The sequence below is a fragment of the Sarcophilus harrisii genome, chromosome 4 (genome assembly GCF_902635505.1).
Source record: "Sarcophilus harrisii chromosome 4, mSarHar1.11, whole genome shotgun sequence".
Lineage (NCBI taxonomy): Eukaryota > Metazoa > Chordata > Mammalia > Dasyuromorphia > Dasyuridae > Sarcophilus > Sarcophilus harrisii.
Genome location: NC_045429.1, coordinates 61420501 through 61438810, shown reverse-complemented (window position 1 = coordinate 61438810; position 18310 = coordinate 61420501). Strand labels below are relative to the sequence as shown.

The 18310-nt window shown below is 34.0% G+C and overlaps 1 protein-coding gene across 1 annotated transcript in view; it reads right to left on the bottom strand.

The window, feature by feature from the left end:
• Positions 1–18310, bottom strand: part of KLHL20 (kelch like family member 20) — a 61438-nt gene that overhangs the window by 11805 nt on the left and 31323 nt on the right. Inside the window, exons 4-7 of the mRNA XM_003767447.4 lie at positions 17570–17728; positions 16476–16570; positions 8407–8522; positions 3181–3364 (exon numbers count right to left, since the gene is read on the bottom strand). Of these exons, the coding sequence (XP_003767495.1) occupies positions 3181–3364; positions 8407–8522; positions 16476–16570; positions 17570–17728 (554 nt within the window). The remainder of the gene's footprint in view (positions 1–3180; positions 3365–8406; positions 8523–16475; positions 16571–17569; positions 17729–18310) is intronic.

Sequence of the window (18310 nt, the reverse complement as noted above, 5' to 3'; positions counted from 1 at the left end):
TGTATTTTTCCCTATCTTATGTCTTACGGCTTATGTCTAAAACAATGTTCACTGGGAAATCCAGTTTTATTAATTATTTCAGGAAACTTAGAACAATTCAGAGTCTACATTTCTAAATATGAGTAATAACAGATAACATTTATATAGTATTTTAAGTTTGGCAGATGCTTTTATCTCACTAGGTATACTGGATTATTCTACGTTATAATGTAGGAGAGGACTGAGTGGTGTAGGGCATAGGCTGTTAGACTTTGAGTCAGTAACACCTGGGTTCAAATTCTCTCTTGCTCACTTACTAATTATGTGATCATGGGGAAATTATTTATTTTATTAGCCTCAGTTTCCACATTTGTAAAATGGAGATAATAAAAGCACTTACCTCACAGGGTTGTTGTGAGGATCAAATAAATTAATAAAAATGAGATAATGCAAGTCTGAAAATGTTACACAAATACTAGTTATCATTCGGAAAGGCCTTAAGGGAGAAAAAAAAGTCAAAAATTATTCTGAGGTTTTAAGCATGACGAACTAGCAAAGTGGTGATGTAGTTAACAGAAGCAAGAAAGGCAAGAAAAGGAGTAGATTTTAGGGGAAAGTAATTAGTTTAATTTTAGATACAATGAATTTAGATATAAATAGAAATCTTTAGAAAATAGCTGCAAATGTGAGTATGACATTTGACAGAAGTAGGAATTATAGATATAAGATATGCAACTTATTCACAAAAAGTTGAATGGATAAGATTGAGACTAGAACTTTTAAGTAATATCTACAATAAGAAGATGAAAAAAGAGGAAAAGCCACCAAGAAAGACAGATGGAATATATTTGGTATAGAATTATAATCAAAGAGATTCTTCATAAATAATAAAGCAATAGGGATTAAATAACTTATCCAGGGTCATATAGCCAGTAAGTGTTAAGTGTCTGAAGCTAGATTTGAACTCAGGTCCTTCTGACTTCAGTACTCATGTCTGTATCATCTAGGGGTCCTCTGCTTTTGTAGATGACATGTTGACAGCATCCAGACATGGTATCACATAGCTTCCTAAAAAAAGAGTATTTATACCCTAAAGTGTTTTCCTAATTAGCCATATTAGGAAAACCAACTGGATGAAAAAAGCCTATTGTTCAGACCATAAAATGTTGTGGTAGAATCTATACAGCTTGTCTACCACTAATAGAGATCCTGTATAATACAAATGAATCGGGCTTAGCACTGAATAGGAACAGAACAGGCTGAACTGCCTTTGGGATACTGGAGAATCTTTTCAATATTCCCCAAGCTCTTCCCTGAAATAATGGATGCATTTAAATATTGTATAGAGTCAGTTCTCAAAGTCAAATCTTAAAATGCAAATTTGCTGCGATGAGACTGATATATTAGGGAACATTTTTGGGCACAATGTGAATTTCAAGTTTGCTTCTATACAATTTCTTCTTCATTTTTTCCAGAGGAAACTATGCCACTTCACAGTAAGATAAAAACCACTAACCATTTTTCTGGTACTCACTTCCACAATTTCAGGGCTTTGTCAAGGTAAAGTGCTATCCATATTTATTGTGTATCTTCTGATGCAGAAGGATTAGAAGGGCTGGTTTAAACCTCCTCCTCCTTTCAGTGGTCTGTAGTTGTGGTCTACCTAACTTGTGCAAGACTTCTATCAGCCTGCATCCTGTGGAAACCAGGGAACAGGCCAAACAGGAGCCTGAAGCTGTGGATGCTACTAGTATTTATTTATTTCTTAAGCATTTAAAATGTATGTAACCATGCTACTATTTTTATTGAATTTCTATCTTTTCTGTGAAGCACTGACAAAATTTTTGAGTGTAGTACTCCAATTTCATTTTTCCAATAAGTCCTTCAGTTTTTATTGTGATTTTGCATAGTGAAGTACTTTTTGAGAACAAATGCTTGTTTGTAGGTGGAGGGAAAGGAAATAAAAAAGAAAGGGAAGTAAAAGAAAAGATGGTAAGAAAGAATGTGCAAAAGAAGAATATTAAATATTTAACATCCACTGGTCATCCTGCCATCTGGGGGAGAGGGTGGGGGGGTAAGAGGTGAAAAATTGGAACAAGAGATTTGGCAATTGTTAATGCTGTAAAGTTACCCATAGATATAACCTGTAAATAAAAGGCTATTAAATAAATAAATAAATAAAAAAGAAGAATATTAAATTGATCATGAGAAAAAGTGAAAGAGTTGTCTTTGTTAAGTAGAATGGTTTACTACTTTGAGATAGGATGGAAGAAGAATAGAAAGGGCAAAGAATTAAATGAGATGGCTTTGACATTTTCTATATCTAATAAATACTATTAGCATGATTTGGGGTTTGAGTAGAGTAGAAAATTGTAACATATTCATTGTAGGGACTAAAGAGAGGGAGGGAAGGCACTATTTCATTTTTTACTTCTCCATCTCTGGTGCCTAGCACATAAGTGTCCTGTATACTCTGTAAAGACTTAATAGTGTTAGTTGAAGTGGCAATGATAATTCAGATGGACTGAGGGTTGGCAACTGGTATAAAGTGAAGAGGCAAAAGATTCAAAAATGATTAACAAAAGCATTGTTGAAATGAGACATCAGGGCAAGTGAAACCAGAAAAGAGTTAATAGAACTTGATGAATAAGATAAAGAGATAAAGGTCTAGAAGATGCAATGAGAGCAAACAATAGGTTTAAGAAAAATGAGGGACTGTGACAGCATGTATACAGAAAGTTGTGGTCACAAAGGGGAATTTCAGAATTCACGATTTTAGAGATCCAATTAATGGTTGTTCACAAAAACTTAGTGATTTTAAAATGACAGGAATAATGCTTGAGTAATACTGTTACATCTTTTACCTAAATTCATGTAAAGACGAAAAGCCTTCAGATGAAATATGTGATATTATCAGCACAATGGTGCAGTGAATAAAGTACTAGGCATAGAATCAGGAACACTGGAGTTCACATCTGGCCTGAGACATTTATGAGCTGTATGATCCTGGGCAAATGACTTCACTTCTGGTCTCAGTTTCCTCAACCATAAAATAGACCTCTCAGGGTTGCAATGGGGCTTAAATGAAATAAATGAAAAATGCTTTGCACAAGGCCTGGCACAGAGTAAGTGCTATATAAATGTTAGTTATTATTATTATTATTATTATTATTAATAGAGGGGGAAATTGCTTCCACTTACCTTTCAACACTGTTCAGATAAGAGGATCCATCATGGCCTCCTACTGCATACAAAAGGTCATCAAGAACACTGACTCCCACTCCACAGCGGCGTTTGCTCATTGATGCTACCATTCTCCACTCATTGGTCTGTGGATCATATCGCTCCACACTAGAGATGGCGTCCCCACTACACCAGCCACCCACTGAGAGAAACAAAAGAAAAGGTGGATCAAAAACACAGAACATATCTTAATAACAAAGAAGTCTTTAAATCTTGGCCCCATGCTAAGTTTAAATAAGAATTATCTTTTAAAAAAGATTTTTCACTATTTAAGAAATATCAAATTAAACAAAGCTTATCTTATTGGACTTTCTCACTCCCAAGTATTTTACATATTTAAAAAGAGATTGATGTAGAAACAGGAGTAGAGACCAAAAACTTGTTTTTTCTTCATTTCTATAAATGGGTTAATAAATATATCGGATTTTTTTGTTTTAGCTTTTTAATCTTTCTTGTATTCAATATCTTGTCTCCTCTCAACATGTCATCTCATCTCTGTCCATCATGTCTAATGTGTTCTCCTTCCTCACTTTCACTCTTAAGAATTTCACATTTTCTAAGGACAGGTAGGTGGCACAGTAGATAGAGCACCATCCTGGAAGTCAGGAGGACCTGAGTTCAAATTTGACCTCAGACACTTAACACTTCCTAGCTGTGTGACCCTGGGCAAGTCTCTACCCCAATTGCCTCAGCAAATAAATAAATAAATAAATTCATGTTTCTTTCAAACATCAGTTAAGATGCTACCTCCCTACATAAAGCCTTTTTTGAAATTATTTTGTACTTTCTTATATGAATATAAGTTATTGTCACCAGAAGAATATAAGCTATGTGACCTTGGGCTAATCAACTGGCAAGAGGTTGGCAATAAATTGAGATAGGGTAGGTAAAATATTTTGTAAATATAAAGCATGAAAATAAAGTATTGTTAATATCATTATTTTATTTTCAAAAACTAAATCAGGAAATCACATACACTAAACAGACAAAGAAAATTTTTGGGTAGGATGATAAATATTAATGTTTGAAATGCTATTTTGAGAATTATGTAGGAAGTTCCTAGAAAAAAGGAAGCCATCCAAAATCTTAAACTAATTTAGTTACTAACATCATGATTAGTAGCAATAGTGGAATTCTTTTTGCTCACCAGTCAAAGCTTCAAAAGATAAATTTGGTAAATATTAAGATAACTATTAAAAACTGATTTCAATAGGAAGAAATGGTTCAGAATCAAATTAATACTGTTGCATAAGAACTATATTTCTAAATACTAATTTAGAAATAGAAAGTTTTAAAAAAAGAGATTGCTTTCCTATGGCCAAAGAAAACAAAACAGAAAATGTTGAGCACTTCCAATGCTATGTAGTGATGTTATAAGTACTGTGATATCCAAAGTAGTAGGTGATGATATAGCATACTCAGCATAGCAAAGTACATCCAAAGTCATTGTCCTTGGTGCTCATAATTTAAGTTTATATGGAATGAAATTATGGGAAAATATATCAGATAAGGTGGTAGGAGAGTTTCAAAAATGTATGATGCTATTTTATGAAAAAATTACTTCAAATGTAGCTTTGGACTATACAATTCCCCAAATTAAATGATAATGGACTTTAGGACAGGAAGTTTCCTTAGAGACCCAGAGAAGAAAAGGAACTTGGCTCGGGAACATTGAACCAGTAAGGGAAAGAACTGGGATTCACACTCAGGTTCTGGATCTAAATCTGAGCTTTTTATACCAAGCTAAGATGCTTCATCTTTTTCTGTGTCAGATACTGTTCTGGGCAATGAAGATAAAAAAGTGAGTCAAATCAGCCCTCTCAGACTGCTTACATTCTATAATAGGAGAAATAATATAGACGCAGATAAGGAAATACAAAATGAAAATAAGATAGTTTTGTGAGAGCGGCACTAGCAGTGAAAGGGGGAAAGCTGAAAAGGTATGCATTAGGTAGAAAGGGTTATTTGGATTTAGGTATGAAGGAATCCAGGAATTTTAAAAAGGTGGATTTGAAGGGGAATGACTATTGTTTTGGGCATGTTATATGTTCATGGAACATTCAATTCAAAAATGACCAAAACACAGTACATTAAAAAAGACTGGAAAACTCAGGAGAGACTAGGGCTGGATATGTAGTGGGGATGGAAAGGCTTTTTGAGGGTTTTTATGATAGAGAAATTTGTTTTTAGTTAATGATGTAATCATCACTAGACCAGAGATAATCTCTAACTGAAGATTGGAGAAAGAAGAGTAATGGGGACAAAATGCTAGAGATGGGATGAGAGTGGTGTGAATCAGAAAATGGAATGAAGGTGATGCTGCTAGGGGGTCTTGAAGTGTAGCCAAAAAAAAAAAAAAAAGAGAGAGAGAGAGAGAGAGTCTTTGGTTTATAGGAGATAAGCCTATGGGGCAGATAGGTGGCAAAGTGGATAGAGTGCTAGTCCTGGAGTCAGGAGGAACTGAGTTCAAACCTGGCCACAGACATTTGATACGTAGTAGGGCAAGCTACTTAACCCTGCCTGCCTTGCTTCCCATTTCCCTCCCAATCCCCCCCCCCCAAAAAAAAAGTATAATCATAGGAGATCATCTGGACAGAATTAGAAAAATTATGGAAGTGAGGTTTTGTTTAATTAATCAATTTAACAAGCATTTATTAAATGCACAATCTTTATAATATATTTTTAATCATATTTTGTTATGCTTTGTGCTGGAGCATGATCCAGTATTTAAAACACTGGATTTGGAATTAGTAAGACCCAACTAAAATTTTTGTCTCAAATTCTTAGCAAAACTGGAAGAATTTAAATAAAGTATTTAATTTCTCATCTATAAAATGCTAATAATACTGAGTACCTCATATTGTTACTATGTGAATAAGATGAGATAATGTAATCAAGTGTTTTGCAAGTGATGTAAATGTCAATTGTTGCTATGTGGTTAAGAGACATGGGTTACTCTGTTCTTTCTTTAGGAAAGGTGGGAATGAATAGATTAACACATAAACCAGGAGTTTCAGAGAAGCAGGGTGATAGACATCAAAGAAACGAATAAGAAAGAACAATGGGATGATAATGTGTCAAGAGGGAGACTAACTAATGGCTAGTTCCTTTTCTCCAATGGTATTCTCATAATATTAAAGAAAATGAGGAGAGGGGCCCTAGGATGTTGGTTGGGGTTTCTATGGCAATTTCCATAGACAAGAGTCATACTGATTATGACCTGCCTTGGTGGATAATATGCCATGGGTCCATTTGAGTATAATATTAACCTATATCCTCATTCATTTTCATTTGGTTCCTTTTAATCTCAAGGGAATGAGGCCTTTTTCCTTTATGGACTAATTCTGAAGCCAGAGCTTCCCATCTGTCGCAGCTCTTCAGTTATCTTATTCCTTTGATTATCCATATCGTTAGTATTTTTGTCTTTTGACCCTTTCCCCTCAATTTACAAATATATTTAAAGGTTTCATGTTAAAAAGCAAGAACTTTTTCCTTGACTCTGTTACTATGTAGAAATTCTACTTTTTACTGCTTAATTTTTATAAAAAAATAGTCTATCCTTAATACATCCACTTCTTTATCAATCAACCAACAAACATTTGGAGGCATTAAATGCCTCCTATTGGCAGGGCACTATCTTAGGACTTAGTATTCAGACAAAAAGGGGGAAAAAATTATCCCTGCTCAAAGGTTTACATTGTATTGTATTAAGACAATATGTACATGTAATATACTTAATATACATGTAATAATACACATATGTAATATGTACATGCATATATTTATATGCAGAATCCAAAGGGAGTTTAAATAGTAAGTTAATGTAAGGTAGCTAAATATAAAGTAATTAGGAAGCAATGGCATAGCAGTCTGGAAGGATAAAGACAGACATCATAGAGAAGGTAGTACTTCAGTTACACCTTGAAGAAAGTAAAGGATTTTATTAAGGTGCAGGAGAGGAGGAAGTGGATGGAAGATAGCCAATGTGAAGTCAAGGAGACAGAATGCTATGGATGAGTAAAAAAGTTTATATTTTTCCTAGTGATAGATATGGGAGCCATTTGTTATTGAGCAAGGAAGTGTATGGCCTGACTTGTGCATATGCACAATTCATTTGTCAGTTTTTCAACATGGTAGTAGAATGCCTACAGGTGATGGAAAAAATAAAGATGATAGATTATTGTACTTTGAAGAGGAATGAAAGAATACATAAGAGATTCACAGCTAGAAGGTAACTTAGAAATTACTTAACACAACTTTCTCATTTTATAGATGAAGGAATTGAAGCCTAGAGAAAGTAAGTGATTGCTCACAGTATAAAATGGCAGAGCTGAGATTCAAACTCAGATCTTTCAACTCCCAACTAGTCTTCCTTCCAATGTGCCACAAATACAGAAGTTGTAGGGATAGACTGTTTCAAGATTAAGAAAAGTTTCCTCATAATTAATGGATTTCTTTAAGAGTAGGAAATTCCCCAGAGGTCCTGAAGCAGAGGCAAAATGGCTTCTTGTCAGTAGAGATAATGTAAAGGAAAATCTTGTTGAGATATATGCTGTGCAATACATGTATCATAACAGAAGAGATGGCATGTATTTGAGAAAAAATAGCTAACAAATAAGTATGTATTGGTGTTTATTTTGCATCTAAAATAGAAAGTGCTCTAATTTCTTTGTTGAGGCAGAAATATCCCTATAACAGAGAAAGGCAACTCATTAAATTACTCAACTTAATAAAAACATCCCTTAAGAATATTCATATCTCTTGATTCAATTCTACTCACCCAACAACCTTTTGGTTTTTGTTTTCTTAAGTAAACTTACCCATCAGGTGAAAAATCAATACTATTTATAAGGCTAGGTAAAGCTCCCACAAATGCCTTCTATGGATATAAAAGGTATTCTAGTTCATGAATAGTTTCTTTTGAATTTGGATAGTGTCAATTCATTACACAAAATGTGATCAACCCTACATTTCTGACATTCCAAGATGAAGCCCAGCTTATTAAGATGAAAATCCCATCCAAGATCTTGCCCTTGCTTGAATACCTAGTTTTTTTGTCTTTTTGTCTAACATTACTTTGAAATCATACTTTTTATAAAAATGGGTATCATAGGCAGACATGCAAATACACATACAACTAATATTTCAAAGCTGATCACACAGCCAAGAAGACTGAACACAAACCTGCAAATAGTACCTCTCCACACCTAATAGGCTTTCGTGGACGTGTCCTTGGTCCTTGCATCAGTGGTCGTTCTTGTGGCAATAAAAGGTAATTTTTAGCTTCATCCACCAGATCTCTGGAGAAAAAAGTTAACTTTATTTAAGAGGAATGAGTAACACTATCAATCTTTAATATGTTTAGGAATGACATTTGATGAAAAGCAACAAAGACACATATCAAAATAAGTTACAAAAGGTTTAGTTTGGGACAAAAAATGCCTCAACAAGAAACTAAACATGCTTGTGCTGTGTGCAACACTACTTGCCACGTCTATATGATTATTCTTTTTTAAAAATATACTTTGTTTTAATCAGTCAAGATCTCCCTTCTCATCCTAACCACTTCTTGACCAATAATGAGATCACAAGAAAAACAAAACCCATTGCAAATATGTAGTCAATTGAAAGATATTTTCACATTGGCCTTAGGCAAAAGAAATCTGATTCATTTGCATTCTGATTCCTTCATTTCTATCAGATGCACATTTCACTGGTCTTTTGGAATCTTGGTTGGTTGTTAAGCTAATAAGAATTCAGTACAATAGTAATCCATCACATAATATAACATTCATCTACTTCCTAATTTATAGATACCCCTTCAAATTCCCATTCTTTGCCACATGAAAGAGCTATAAATATTTTTTGCAAATCCTCTGTTCTAAGATTAACTCATTTTCTTAAGCTACCTTCTAATTGTTCCTACCCTCTTCTCCCTTTTCTTTCTTATATTTTCTTGAAGAATGAAATGTATTTCTGTATTCAACTATGTGTGTCTGCAATGCTTGGAATTCCTCTATTTCATTAAAGATCCATTCCTTTCCCCCCTACCGCCCCCCTCCCCCTCCCGGTACTATTACACTTAAGCTTTGCTTGATAAATTATTCTTGGGCTACAAATCCATATCTTTTGTTCTTCTGGAATATCCCATCCCAAACTCCTTGCTCCTCCATAGTACTGGTGGCTATTAAATGCTGTGAGATCCTGATTATGGTTCTTTGGCATTTGAAATCTTTCTTTTTGGCTGCTTGAAGTATTCTTTGACCTAGAAGTTCTGGATTTTGGCTATGATGTACCTGGGAATTTTCATGTTTTTCCCCTCAACGGGGTGACTTTCAGTTTTAGGTTATCTGGATAGTTTTAAGATTTCTTGAAATAGGATGTTTAAATTTGGTTGGCTTTTTTTTTGGTCATGACATTCAGATAGTCTGATGATTCTTAAATTTTGTTCTCCTTGATATATTTTTCAGGTCAGTTGTTTTTGATATAACTTTGTATTTTCTTCTATTCCGCACCCCCCCTCCCCCAACCTTTTGACTTTATTCCAGTATTTCTTGTTTCCTCATTGTCATCAGCTTCTATTTGGTGGTACATTCTAATATTCAGGGAGTTTGCTAGTTGGGCAAGATTTTGTACCTCTTGTGCCAAGCTTAATTCCCTTTCCAATTTTTGTTTCTTATTTATTTTCCCTTTTCCCCACCCCCAGCACTATCATTTTATTTATTAAAATATTTTAAACTTAAAAAATTATTTTAATAGCTTTTTATTTACAAGTTATATGCATGGGTAATTTTACAGCATTGACAATTGCCAAACCTTTTGTTCCAATTCTTCCCCTCCTTCCTCTCACCCCCTCCTCTAGATGGCAGGATTAAACTTTTTTTTTTTTTAAACACAACACAAGGTCTCCATACTTGATAATGCTTCTTCCCTCTATTAATACTGTTTTCAGTTCTTTGAAACTAAGACCCAAAACTGATGTGTGTGAGGTACTACCCCAGAGTTATTTGAATGTGAATTTCTCTATTTGTGATCTAGAGAAATTTATGTATGGCTATTTAATTTGGATTTTTTCCTCTGAAAACTACTGGTTCATATCCTTTGATCATTTATCAACTGAGAATTAGATTTTCTTGTAAATGTAAAGCAGTTCTAAACACACACACAATCTGTATATGTATCTTCAAAATCAGACCTTGATGCAAAGGTTCCCAAATTTCCTGCTATTTTTCTAAAACTCAAGTTAATTTAAGGGCAGAAAGAGTGCTTACACCTTGGGAACAGGGAGAGGTAGTTAGGAAAGGCTTCTTATAGGACACAGCATCTGAGCTGCATCTTGAAGGAAGCTAAGGAATGTAAGAGATCAAAGTGAGCTCTAGTAATGGAGAGTGGGAAGGAGATAGATAGGATTGCATAAAAATAATATGAGAAATGTCAGGTTTGGGAAACTGCTAGCATAGGCTAAACTAATTGGGAAATAAGTGCACACCAAGGAGAGTGATATAAATTAAGTGTGGACAGGCTAGTGGGAGCTAAATTGTGAAGTACTGTTACTTTTCTTGGTTTTTCTTTTTCTCAATTATATGTAAAAAAATTTTTTTTTGTAACATCCATTAAAGAAATTGAGTTCTAAATTCTCTCCCTTCCTTTTCTGCCCTCCTTGAGAAGGCAAGAAATTTGATATAGATTATACAGGTGAAGTCATGCAAAATATATTTCCACATATAGTCATGCTGCAAAAGAAAACAAACAAAAACAAAGTTTTAAAAAGTGTGTTTTGATTTACATTCAGGCTCCATTAGTTTTTTCTCTGGAGTTAAAGAGTATATTTCATCATAAGTCCTGGTAAATAGTCTTGAATCACTGGATTGCTCAGAAAAGCTAAATTACCCAGTTTATCTTCATATAACATGAGAGTTATTATTGTGTAAAATGTCCTCCTGGTTCTGCTCACTTTACTTTGCATCAGTTAATGTAACTTGCCAAATTTTTCTGAAACCATCCTGCTTGTGATTTCTTATTTTTTTTTATAATGGCTTTTTAATTTTTCCAAATACATGCATATTTTTCAGCATTTCTCTTTGTAAAACATTGTGTTCCAAATTTTTCTCCCTCCCTCCTTCAATCTCTCCTCCCCAAGACAGCAAGCAATTCAATATAGATTAAACACATGCAATTCTTCTAAATGCATTTCTATATTCATCATGCTGAGCAAAAAAAAAAAAAAAAAAAAAAAATCAGATCAAAAAGGAAAAAAAAAAAATCCAAAAAACATGAGAATGGGAAAAAAAACCACAAGCAAACAAACAACAAAAAAGGTGAAAATACTATGCTTTGATCTACATTCAGTTTCCATTGTTCTCTCTCTGGATGCAGATGGCTCTCTCCATCAGAAGTCTATTGGAATTGCCTTGAATCACATGATTGTTGAAAAGAGCCAAGTCATCACAGTTGATCATCAATAATTTTGTTGTTGCTGTGTATAATGTTCTCTTAGTTCTGCTTATTTCACTTAGGATCAGTTCATGTAAGTCTTTTCAGGTTTTTCTGAAATCGGTCTGTTCATCATTTCTTACAGAACAATAATATTCCATAACCTTCACATACCATAACTTATCCAGCCATCCTCCAACTGATGGGCATCCACTCAGTTTCCAATTCCTTGCCACCACAAAAAGGGCTGCTAAAAACATTTTTACACATATGGGTCTTTTTCCTTTTTTTATGATCTCTTTAGGATACAGATCCAAAATAGACACTGCTGGATCAAAGGATATGCACAATTTTATTGTCCTTTGGGCATAGTTCCAAATTTTTCTCCAGAATGGTTAGATCAGTTCACAACTCCACTAACAATGTATGAGTGTCCCACTTGTCATTTCTTATAGCACAATAGTATCCCATCACAATTTGTTTAGCTATTCCCCAATTGATGGGCATCCCCTCAATTTCCAATTCTTTGCCACCACAAAAAGAGCTGCTATAAATATTTTTGTGCATATAGGTACTTTTACTTTTCCTATAATCTCTTTAAGACACAGACTTAGTAATGGTTTTGCTGGGTCAATGGGGACTCATAGTGCTATAGCCCTTTGGCATAGTTCTAAATTACTCTCCAGAATGGTTGCACCAGCTCAAAACTTCACCAACAATGCATTAGTGTCCCAATTTTTCCACACTCCTTCCAATTTTCCTTTTCTGTTATATTAGCCTTGTTAGGTATGAGAACATCATGTTTCTTAAAAATTACACCTTACTTTTTTCAATCAACAAAAATCTGCTTTCCCTCCCCTTCTCCCCACAAACTGAAAACAAAAGAAAAAAGCCCTATTGCATGTATAGTCAAGCAAAAAAAAAAAAAAAAGTATATATTAATGTAATAAATATATACAAAAACAAGTGATTGACAATCACTCAAATTCCCATTTTTTGATACCTCAAAAAGAACTATAAATGTCTGTATTTTTTTAGATAGAGGTTGTTTTGGTTAGAACAAAATTCCTCCCAATTTCCCCTTCTCCCATATTTTCTTTTTGAGTGGTATGTATGTTGTATATGTATTCTTCCCTCCTCTGACCACTTTAGATGAGAATGAGGTTTACATGGTCAGGTCTTCCTTTTTCGTGCAGATTTCTATTTGTGCAGCTCAATTTATGTGAAATAATTTTTCCCAATCTTCCTTTACCGTAGCATATTCCTCTTTGCTTCTCTTTTCATAATTCTTTTAAGATTATCAAGACATAATAGAAGCACTCTTAGGTCTTTTCTCTAAGTAGATTCCCTCTATTACTATTAATAATAGTAGGGGATGTCATCTTCAGAAAGTTGGGTCCTTGTTTAGTTATTTATGATTGCTCACTTCCTATTTTTGACCTTCAGAATTTTTCTGGTCTTCATCAGGAATGCTTGAAATTCCTGTCCCATTATGGCCCGTGCTCCAGTAATTTTATATTTGCCAGCAAGCCTATATCCTTTGCTTTCTGGAATATCATATTTCAAGCTCTCTGTTTCTTCATAATGGTAGCTGCTAAATAAAACATGTATGACTCCAATTGTGGTTTTAGTACTTGAATTTTTTTCTCTTTACCTGGTTACAGTATTTTTAATTTGATCTGGAAGTTTTGGATTTTGGCTATGTTTCTGGGTGTTTTCATTTTGAACTCTTTCTTTCAGATGGTGATTGTAGATTCCATATCCACTTTGCTCTTTGTTTTTAAGAGATCTGGGCAGTTTTTATTAAGATTTCTTGAAATATATCTCAGTTCTTTGTCAAGTTCAAGTTCTCCAATTATTCTTAAAGAAACCTTTTCTCTTTGATTTGTTTTTGCTATAATAGTTTATGTCCTTTGACTTTTAGTATTTCTTTTTGCTTCATGAAGTCAATTGGCTTCTATTTTTCTACATTTGTTTACACACACACACACACGTGCATATATATATATATATATATATATATATATATATATATATATATATATAAAGAAATTAATTCTGTTTTGGACACAATGAGTTGAAAATGCCTGTGGGTCAGGCAGCTGGAGTTATCTAAGCAGTAACTGGTAATGTAGAGTTGGGCTTTAGGAAAAATGATAGCTGATATATAGAAGGAGTCTTGTGTAGAGAGGATGGTAGAATGCATGAGAATAAGACATCAAGAAAGTGAAAAACACAGGCTTACACAGTAGGAAATAGATGAAGCAGCAGCTATGGTGATTAATCATGACTTAAGAAGAGCTGATTTTCTACTTCTTGGCAGAGAAAGGAGATGAACTAGAGGTGAAGAATGAGACACATTTTCTGACAGACAATAAGTTAATTTCTTTTGCCTGACTATAATTAGTTGTCACAAAGAGGGATTTCCATGCAGGGAAGAAGAGTTGTTGGGTAGTGAGAGTGTTGAAGGGAGGGGAGGAGGGAGAGAGAAAGGAAGAAAAGAAGGAAGCAAGACAAGTCTCAAAAAAAAAAAAAAAAAAATGAAAACAAAAAAAATGAAAAGACGGAGGAAGAGTCAAACATGTAGGAAGTAGGAGAGAGCAACATCATGGAAGCAAAATAAATCCTGAGGAAGGGGGTAACTAATAGTGTCAAAGATCAAAAAGAGAAGTGAAGCAAAAAATAAGCAAATGTTATATAATATAAATATATAAGATATATATTTATATTATGTTTATGAAAATATATGTAAAAATCACATTTAATATGTAAGAGAACATTGGTAATCTTAGAGAACAGAATTTCAATTGAGTAATAAAGTCTGAAATGATACAAATGGTTGGGAGATAATGAAGATGGCTTTTTTCTAGAAGTCAGAATTTGAACCTAGGTTTTCAGCTTTCATATACAGCTCTTTTTATCATGCTAAATTAACTTGAATTGGGAAGTCATTGTGTTCAAGAGGATATTAATTTATATATTTAAGTTTTCAGGGGCTAAAGATAGGGGTTGGGGTTGAGTGGAAGATTGTGAATCAAATTCAGAACTCCTTGACAAAGGAGGGAGAATGATCTGAAGACATGATATATTTGTACTGAATCTCAGAGAAGCGGATGAGAACTTCAAAAGGTGGCAAATCAATGATCTGAAGTGTCAATAGTTTCTTTTCTAGTATGTCAGGAGTTCTGAGAGAAAGAATAGTCAATACAGGATAGGGATTCAGATTTCCATAATCAATAGAAAATGGAAAAATGTGTGAGGAAAAGGAAATAAAGATGGAGAATTTGTTAACTTCCCTTAAGAACAAGAATTTTACAAGGCATAATGGAATAGGATATGAATTGTACAAGAAGAAAGCTGAGGGATAAGAGTATAAGAATACATGTCTGGTGGAAAGGATTTTTGTGTTAATGACAATGACAGAATCATAGGCAAAAGGGGGACAGAAACAGAAAGTGTGCTTGCTGGAGTATGGGAAAAGATTATAGCTGTAGCTTCTGCTCTCCAGGATCCTGTAATCACAGATTAGTGAGCGTGGAGGAAATGGCTCCAACTTTCATAATTGGTCATTCTAAATACCCAGCAGCTGGGCATAAAGGTAGAAGTTAGATATGGCAGGGAGTTCTATCTAAGAGTCAATGAATAATTGGTATTGGCTCCTTGAGACTGGATTGATGATACTCTCAGAGTCATCATCATACCCTCATTCTAAGATTATGGAGACACAGAAAATACCCAGTATATAGAATAAACACTTAGCCCCCCCTCCCCACCCCCTCCCACTACCTCTCCCATCTCTGATTCTTTTACTAGACCTTCTAGTATGTATTATTGCATGAGGCTCAGGCTTTCTTTTATTCTTTTTGTGAGGTAAATGGGGTTAAGTGACTTGCCCAGGGTTCACACAGCTACTGAGTATTAACTGGCTGAGGCTGGATTTGAATTCAGGTCCTCCTGACTTCTGGGTTGGTGTATCTAGCTACCCCACTAGATTCAGATTTTATGATGGAACTTTGACTCCTTTAGGGCATCTCTAATTCCAAAACAATATTCTAAGATAACAAGAGAGAAGGATTATATAGACGACATTCTAGCTGTGGAACAAGTAATCAGTTTCCTATCCTTGAGTCCTTATAAGTAAGCATTGACTCTCCAATAATTTTGGAACTTTAATGCTTTGGATCTCTAATAGATGTAAGTCTCTTTCTGGCAGCTTGAAATCTGAGATCTCTAATGGATATGAATTTTCTCTGGGACAGAACCTCTACTATCAATGGTTTCCTTGATGTTCAGAATTTCTTATGGTTATAAGATTGTTGATGCAAATGATGACTGGGAGTGAATATCTGAAGACTAGACTCAATTCAAGTACAGCATCAACTACATAGCTTCATAAATGTTTAAATGAACAAAAATTGCTCACTAGTGCAAAAGCTGCTTACTTCATCCTAAGAAAATTATATTTATCAGATTTTAGCAAAGAATTGTCTCTCCAAATCCAAAATTGCCTTAAAATCTTCAATTTGCTCAATAAGCATTTATTATTAAAATTGTTAAAAATATACCTTTTGACTTCATTGCTACTTTTATATCAGTAAGTGTCATAATACAAAAACTAAAAGAATAGAGTAATCTAAGTCCAGTCCTCCCTTTCTAAACCTTCTCTTCTTGATGATATCCTAGAAGAAAAAAACCTATAAACAATGACCTGGTTTTAGCATCAAGAAATATAATATACAGGAAGAAATAGAAATAAATACAAGAGAAGAAAATATCAATGTTTTATTGCTCAGTTTCTTCCCGGCAATGAATATTCTTACCTGCATTCTTCATCACTTTTAATGAGGGGGTCAGAGCCTACTGTACCCACCAGGAACTTGGGACTAAGCAAAGGTAGACGAACATGCTGCAGCACCTATAAGATAAATATTACTAAAGGTACCAGTCTACAATTTGACTGCATGACTCAGGATAACTATGTTCTTCAATTTTGCTTTCAATTATACTGTGATCTAATTGGAAATGAAGAAATAGAAAAAGAAAAGGAGATAACATCTCTAAGGTAAAGATTTATAAAGGCATGGATAAGAATCACAAAAGTTGAGAAAATCTAAAGGGGTTATAATCTGAGAAGTGACTAGTCATACTGCTGAAACCCAGAAATATACTAAAACAATTTTTTTCAAATAGCTAACAAAGTGATGCAAATGTAATATAATCAATTCTACTTCTTTGTTTCAAGTATTTTATGTTATTTTGAGATACAGCATATACAATTCTCTTGAACTTATATGAACCTAAACAAAATTTACAGCCTTGGATAAAATTTGGTTAACTCACTAGAGACTATACAAATTAATAAAAGTGGTTTTCAAATGTTTTCAACCTGAAGCTACCCAGGTTCCATACTAGCCCTTTATTTTCTCTTCCTCCTTTCCCACCCTCTAATTCTAAAGAATATCAGGATTTACGAGTTGTTGGGGGAAAAAAACTATGAAATTTATATTTATCCTTATATAACAATTTCAGACTTCATAGGTCATAACTTACATAATCTTCCAAATCTGTAACTATCACCAAACAGAATAGAGATTTTCAAGTAAGTAATAGGCTGAAATACTTAAGAGAAGCATAAATCATTTTAAATATTCTTTGGCCCAGTCAGTGCTATTATTAACTAAGATTTTTTTTCATGTTAAATAAAGCACTGAACCTAAAGTCAGAAGGACCTGAGTTCAAATCCAGACTCAAAACTTAACATTTATTAGCTGTGTGACCCTGGGCAGGTCACTCAGACTCAACTGCTTTGCCAAAACAAAAAGCAAAAACCAAAACTCTTTCATGGTTCAGATTTAAAATTAAATTTCTTCCTCTAATGTAAAGGAGATCCTTACATGAACATTTCTATTATTACCTGTGGAAGTTGGGGCCGTCTTTCTTGAATACTGTATTTAACCCAGGCCATCACAGCATTGAAAACCTGTTCTTCACTTCGAACATTTAGTTCATCACTGGATATAATATCAATGAGTTGGTTGGCTGGAAGCAGCATAAACTCCTCACTTTCCATCACCTTTTTAAAAGTTGGCAAAGATAAAATGAAAACATTTGCAGTCAGAGATTACTGTGATGAGATCAGCATTTTAGTGTAAAAATTATTAACTTGTTCTAGTTTGAATCAACATCAGACAGTGATATATAAGAAAGGCCAAAATTAGAATTATGGAATCTTAATTAACATGTCTTAAACAAAGAAGGGCTAGAGATCAGAACTTTGATTTCAATGAAGGGCATTTCTGGGTGAGAAAACTCCCTCTAAAAATGTAAAAATCCCTCTAATCTTAAAGAGTAGAATAGAACATTGAAAAGTTAAGTGATTTACTTCTGTGATACTTGAAAATCCTCACCATGTCCCACTATTTGAATGCCTCCAAATATTAGAAACTTTTTATTTAATAAGAATGTAGCTACCACATTTTAAATTAGCCAAATGCAAAAGTATATTATCTCATTTGAACAACTCAAATGATTAAGTTCTGAGTCTAATGCAGCCAAATCAGCTAAAATTCCTCTAATTTTGATTCTTTGGTTGGAATGTTTCCTTCCAAGACTACACTAAGTCTAGTCCTTTCACTGCCAATCCTTTAAATACCTG